Source organism: Sceloporus occidentalis, unplaced genomic scaffold (assembly GCF_023333645.1).
Source record: "Sceloporus occidentalis isolate IW3139 unplaced genomic scaffold, rSceOcc1.0.p SCAF_3, whole genome shotgun sequence".
Taxonomy (NCBI): domain Eukaryota; kingdom Metazoa; phylum Chordata; class Lepidosauria; order Squamata; family Phrynosomatidae; genus Sceloporus; species Sceloporus occidentalis.
Window position 1 is genome coordinate 162,993,044 of NW_028316983.1, and position 6,696 is coordinate 162,999,739.

General features: G+C 47.5%; 1 protein-coding gene across 1 annotated transcript; it reads left to right on the forward strand.

Moving 5' to 3' along the window:
* The first annotated feature begins 4,178 nt into the window (after positions 1-4,178).
* On the forward strand, positions 4,179-4,643 carry LOC149317035 (BTB/POZ domain-containing protein KCTD12-like). The gene has a single exon (XM_089518348.1). The coding sequence runs from the start codon at positions 4,179-4,181 to the stop codon at positions 4,641-4,643; it is 465 nt and encodes a 154-aa protein (XP_089374474.1).
* Positions 4,644-6,696: the final 2,053 nt, after the last annotated feature.

Genomic DNA, 6,696 nt, shown 5'->3' on the forward strand with positions numbered 1-6,696 from the left:
AAGACAAACTGTTTGTTGAAATTAATGTGCCATGTGTGTACTACGGTAGGACCCCTTACGAACTTAAAAAAGCATGAATAAATGGATTCCAATTACCACCTAATGTAGGTAATGGTTTTATGGTACTTAGAGGATTGGATCTGTGTTTTCTGAGAGCCTGCAGACATTAGGAGCCCCTCATGACCAGCTTGCAATGTCGGCATTATGGAGTGATTTTTACTTTACTGCCTTTTCCATCAGATCATCCCCTTTCCTTCCACACACAAGGTTAATTCACTTCTTGATCACATTATTTCCTCACTGCTCTTTGACAATATAAAAATTCTGAGTGGACAGCTCAATCCCTCTTCCATCTCAGATTTGATTGTTATGGTATTGCCTGGCATCCCTTTGAGGCCTCTAGCAGCCTTTGCTGCACTTTATGACACTTAAATGGCTGGGCTACAATTTCTCCATCTATTCACAAAATGCTGTTAATAACTCATTTCCAAAGAGGCCCTTCTTTATGTTGTTGGCATTAAAGGATTTTTTATTAGGTGCCAGGATAGGTGACACACAGCCCCAGTAACTAAAGAGTTAATTAATCTGTTGAAATTTATAGCCTTTTATACTGCACTCAGTGTGACAGTCCCTAAGAGAAACAGATACTATATTTACAACCCAGCTGAAATATTCAGTAATATAGTCTGCATACTGACCTACTCCATCAGCGTATGCCTGTTGCTGGAGCGGCCATTAATCAACCAAGATGGATTTATGTAATCTATCTTCTTTCTTATTCTGGGATTCCAATAAATATTGAAATAATAATTTATTGATTACCCTGCAATATAAATGTGTAGTAAAGGGGCCGAGGATATTTGCATGGTAATGCGTTTTGAAGGCTCTTGGCATTCTGTAGGTACAAGGAGGGGATGCCATAATACTTATGAAGGAGAGAATGTTTTGCAGGACACCAAATTTAATGTCAGTTGCTGCGGCCTTTTTGAGGCAGTTCTGGATACGGGAAAGCATAAACTCTTAATGGCAGCATTGTTACCTTCACCTAAAGCAGAATGTTAGCCATAAAGTTACATAGCACCATTGGCAAATACAATTTGTCTAAACCAGAAGAGTCAGAGAGTCTTTTGCATTTTTCTGTATGTGTAGTAGTGGGAGTCGGAGTAGTAGCGCTTCCACCTTTGCTTGCATCAAATATTGGAAATAAATCAGGTTTACTGAGTGCTCGGGGATTATGCTACTTTAAAATCTCTCCCCCCCCCCCCCCCCAATATTCACTTAACACACCTATGCATTCCTGACCCTTTCTCGTTCATTGCCTAGTAATCAGATGGATGTCTGTTTTAAAAAAATCAGAACATCTCTAGGGAAAAAGAACCAAAGGACTCTTTCAACAATATCACTACTTTGCCTGTGTTGGAGACCTCTATTGTTTTGCAGCAAAAGTGAAAGCTGTCCTTAGAGTTAAAGCTGTTTCTGCAAGTGTTGACAGATATTCACAACTTTCTTACATACTTTAACATCCATATTTCTCTAGTGTACAAACATACTCACTGTCTTGGAACATGGGTGACAAGGAAAATCTCTTAAGGCCAATATATATGTATAACCAGCCATTAAAAGACCATACAATGTAAAATAATTATTTTGGAGTTCTGCTCTGACTCAGTGCAGTCTGACTCTTTTTCTATAGCAAGGTCTGGCACCAGTGGTCTTCCATAAGTTTTGGATTATAGCTAGGGATGCCATAACTGGCGGCTCCCGTGACAATCACGCTTTTGGGGAAACCTGGCCTGCCCCGGCCCGGTTCCCCCTAAATCCCAGGTTTGAGCCTGGCCTCTGGGCCAGGATCGCTCATGCGGCCATTGCTGCAGCCGCTAATGCGGCTGGCGCTGGCCGGCCACCCACCTCCTCCTCCTCCTCCTCCTCCTCCTCCTCGGCCGCGCCGCCCTCCTCCTCCTCCGCTCCTCCTCCTCCTTCTTCTGTGCAGCTGCTGCGCCACCCATGGCACTTGCCCGGGCAGCAGCTGGCAGCAGTGCGAGCTTGCCCCTTTTGTGCACCCGTGCGTGGGGCTTAAAAAGGAGCGCGCATCCCCGAAGCTGTCTGGCCAATGGCAGAAGAGCGGGGGCTGGCCTGTTTCCAGCCCCAGTCAGCCATTGGCCAATGGGCTTTGGAGGAGAAGGAGGAGGAGGAGGATTGGGAGGAGGAGGACCGAGGAGGATAGGCCTCTGGGCCGGGGGGGGGGGGGAAGCGCCATTTCCTGGTGTGAAATTCAACCAACAATGAGGAGGAGGAGGAGGAAGAAGTAGGAGGAAGAAGAGGAGGAGGATGAGGAGGAAGAAAGGGAGGATAAGGAAGAGGAGGAGTAGGAAGTAAGAGGAAGAAGGGGAGGAGGATGAGGAAGAGGAGGGGGAAGAGGAGGAGGAGAAGGATGAAGTAAGAGGAAGAAGAGGAGGAGGAGGAGGAGGTGGGTGGGTGCCCATTTCCAAAGGTTTATTTCCCTCAAAATGGCTTTTTTGTGTATTTTTGGTCCTTTTAATGCTAACAAATCTGCCTTGTTTTAAAAATGATAGTGATGATGACGGAATGGATGGGGGTGGTTTGGCCAGAAAGGGAAGTACATTTCTGCCATCTGTCTAGGAATAATACCGAAATGTCCTCCATTTTGATCATGCCTAAGAAACATGCATTTATATTTACACTTTTTAAAAAAAACCATCAAATTTTTTTGCATGTCCTCCATTTTTTAAAAAAATGTGTCCTACATTTGAAAATGTTGTCCTACATTTGTCCCGGTTTGGAGGTCCTGATTTATGGCAACCCTAGATGAGTGTATACTTGTTGCAAGCTTTGGAAGCTACATGGGCTTCTTTCTCAGGAAACCAAACAGGATAAGAAGAAAAAACACAAGAATTGGAGATGTCAATCAGATGCCTGCTTGTTGTTTCAGTCCCTTAGTTAAGATGGTATACTGGAGATAGGGTTGCCATAGTGCCAGACCTCCAAACCGGGAAAAATGTAGGACAAAATTTTCAAATGTAGGACACAAAAATGTGTCCTACATTTGAAAATTTTGTCCTACATTTCCCCTCGCGATCGCGGCGGGGAGTGGAGGCCAAGCGGCGAGGGAAAGCCTCCACTTAAGGAGGCTTTCCCTCCCTGCCTGGGCCCCGGGCCTCGCCGCGATCGGAGGCCAGGATCGGGGCCTCGCCTTGTTCCTGGCCCCCGCAGGGACCAGGAAGGAGGCGGGGAGAGCGCTGGCCATGGCCGGGGCCTCGCCTCCTTCTTGGCCCCCGCGGGGACCAGGAAGGAGGCGGGGAGAGCGCCGGCCATGGCCGGGGCTTCGCCTCCTTCTTGGCCCCCGCGGGGACCAGGAAGGAGGCGAGGAGGCTGCAGGGAGGCAGGGAGGTTGGCGCGGCTGTGCCCAAGAGGCGCTGCCTCCCTGCAGCCTCCTCCGCCCCAGGCCTCGCTGCCCTCCTTTTCCTCTGCGCGGCCATGCGCGGTGGAGGAGGAGGAGGGCAGCGAGGCCCCAGGGTTGCCTAGCAACCCCGCTGCAACCGGGCTTTTCCCGGTTTTTGGCTGCACCCATGCTGTGACCGGGCAGGTGCCGCCAAAACCGGGAAAAACCCGGTTGCAGCCGGGTTATGGCAACCCTAACTGGAGAGGATATATTTTGTGCAGGCAGGCAGGCAGGCAGGGTCCTCCTCCTCCTCCTGGCCATGCGGCAATAGGGAGTTTTTCAAAGTCCAGGAAATTTAAAGTCCGTTTGTGCATTTGGGTTGGCCAATAAAGATCAATACTTTCCTTCTGCCCCCCCCCCCTCCCCCATGCATGCTTTCACATCTATATTGCAGAAGCACATTCTCCTTGGTTCCAATTGACCCTCTCTTTCCTCCCATCTTCTTTTATCTGTCTCTTCTGCATTTGAGAGCTGTTTCCTTTCCTTTGCCAAGGCCTTCCCCTGAGGCTGAGAGAGTGCGACTTGGCTAAGGTCACCCAAGTGGTGTTTGGCAAAACAAACAAACAAACAAACCCTCTCTCTCTCTCTTCATAAGTGCAGCCTTGCTGTGTCTGTTGGCATCCCTGAGGAAGAGGGGAAAGAAGAGACTGGTCAAAGGCACATCGGGGGTCGGAGAAAGAGAGAGGGAGAAGGAGAAGGAAGGAGGCCGGAGGGCGGGATGGCGCTGGCAGAGAGCACCCAGGGGCTCTCCAACGGAGGCAGCAGCGGCGGCGGCGGAGTCCGCTCCCAGCCCCCTGAGGCCACACTGGGCTCTGTGGGAGGCACCACCAGCATTTCCTCCTCCTCTTCTTCCTCCTCCTCGGAGATCGTGGAGCTGAACATGAGCGGCCAGGTGTACGTGATGCGCCAGGGGATGGTGCTGTCTGTGCGGGGCTCCTTGCTCTGGAGGATGTTCTCCGAGGGGACGTCCTCCTCCTCCTCCTTGCCTCGGGACTCGAAGGGCCGCGTCTTCCTGGACCGCGACGGCTACCTCTTCCACTACGTGCTGGACTACCTCCGTGACCAGGAGCTGGTGCTGCCGGAGAGGTTCCCCAAGAGGGGCCGCCTCCAGAAGGAGGCCAAGTACTTCCAGCTCCCGGACCTGGTCCGCCGCTTGGCTGCTAATATGAACGCCATTCCATGAGCATGATATGTTAGCAGACACAAAGGCCTAATCTGCACAGCAGAAATAATGCAGTTTGACACCACTTTAGCTGCCATGGTTCAATGCTATGAAATTTTGGAATTTGTAGTGGTTTGATAGATATTTAGTCTTTTCCGATCAATTGCTCTGGTGTCACAACAAACCTCAAATTCTAGGATTCCATAAGATGGAGGCATGGTAGTTAAAGTGGTGTCAAACTGCATTATTTTTGCAGTGCAGGTTAAACCAAAGAACTGTTCAGTTAAACTGGACAGGCAGTGGGCACATAGAGGGAGGGAAATAGGTAAAGAATATTTTCTTGCATGTGCTGGTTGTGTATGCATGTGAATTTGTGTGAATTTGAAACAAGGTGGTAATTTAATAATCCAATTTGACTACCTAGGAAACATCACCAATAGGGCTGTCTTTTCATTGTACTTGGGACATAACACTGCTAAGCCACATAGCCCTTGGGACATGTGACTCTATAAGGTCAAGTGAAGCCTTCAATGAAATAATCACATGCCTCTTCCATCATGGGTGTTTTATGTCAGCATGCTAAACTTTGCCTTGAAGTACTGCAGTTGATGTTTGGGAACACTGCTGCCCACAAGGCCTTCAAATTCACCAACATATTCATGTACATGGGACAATAGCAGCATTGATTGCTGGCAGTGAGTAGTAATAATGGTTGCTAAATAAAACAGATTTTTTCCCCTGCCACCATGTCACCCTGAACCCCTCTGATCTCCCCTGATTTTGGTAGCTAAGCAGAAATAGCTTATTGTTTGGTAGAACATCAGGGAATTTCAGGAATTCCATATAGAGGCTAGGCAAAAATCTTGGTACGAACCGGTCAGAGATACTTGCCTAGATGGAATATAGGTCTAACCTAGCATAAACCCTATGTTTCCATGATGTTTCCCGGGGGGGGGGGGGGGGGGGAAGAGCTTTGGGATTATTTGGTCATATTGGTGTGGTACAGACCTCCCAAAAAGGGAGGCCTCCCACTGCCTTTTTCCCCCCACAGGGAAGCCGCAGCAGCCAAACCGCATGGCTTCCCTGTGGCAGAAAAAGTGCACCATTGGCACACTCATTATGAAAGCGCCTTATAACAATGGCGGCGCCCATGTGTACAGGGCACCGCCATTTTGACACCCTCATCACGTGCTAGGATTGAGGGGCATCTGGAATCCCCGCCCCGAGGCAACCCTAGCATGTGATGAGGGCATGCTTCAGGGCATGTATGTACATGGCCATTGTTTATAAGACCAGATCATAATATAATATTGCTTGGGTCAAAGGTATCTGAATGGTAAATGGAAAAGGTAGCCCATTTTTATTCACTCTGTTCATTTCATGGAAATGAAGCAGGGGAAATCAAAATGTACCTCATCAAAGACAGAACAGCCTTCCACAATTCTAGCACACTTTTGACTATGGGTGTTTTTAAACTACACACAGTGTATCAGTGTCATACTACTTTTATTGTAGTGGTGTCCTACAGAAGCCTGGGATTTGTAATTTGGCAAAGTATCTAGAATTTGTTCTCAGAGAGTTTTACTGCCTATTTACACAGAATTCTAAGTAAGGTGGGCCCTTGGTATTCGCTGGGATATGGATACCAAAATCTGTGAATGTTCAAGTCTTATTAAATACAATGGTGTTGTAAAATGATGTCTCTTAAATAAAATAGCAAAATCAAGGTGGTTTTTTATTTGCATATATATATATATATATATATATATATAATCTCAGTGGATCCAAAGTGATGTGAAACTGTTAAACTGTATACTGTAGATACATCCTGCCATTCTCCTGACAACTATTAGAAATTCCCTCCTGAATAAATTGTTTGTGCCAAGGAAAAAAGGGAGCAGGAGCAAGGAGAGAACACAGGATAGCTATAAATCAAAAATAAAATGTTTTGACTCCCTCTCAAATTCTGTGAGTAAAACAGAGCCATTGAAAAATAAAAGGCTGTCCTGAAAGCACTTTCTGGCCTGGAGTAAGACCATTGAATCAGTGGGATTTACCTATGTATCGATTTGCT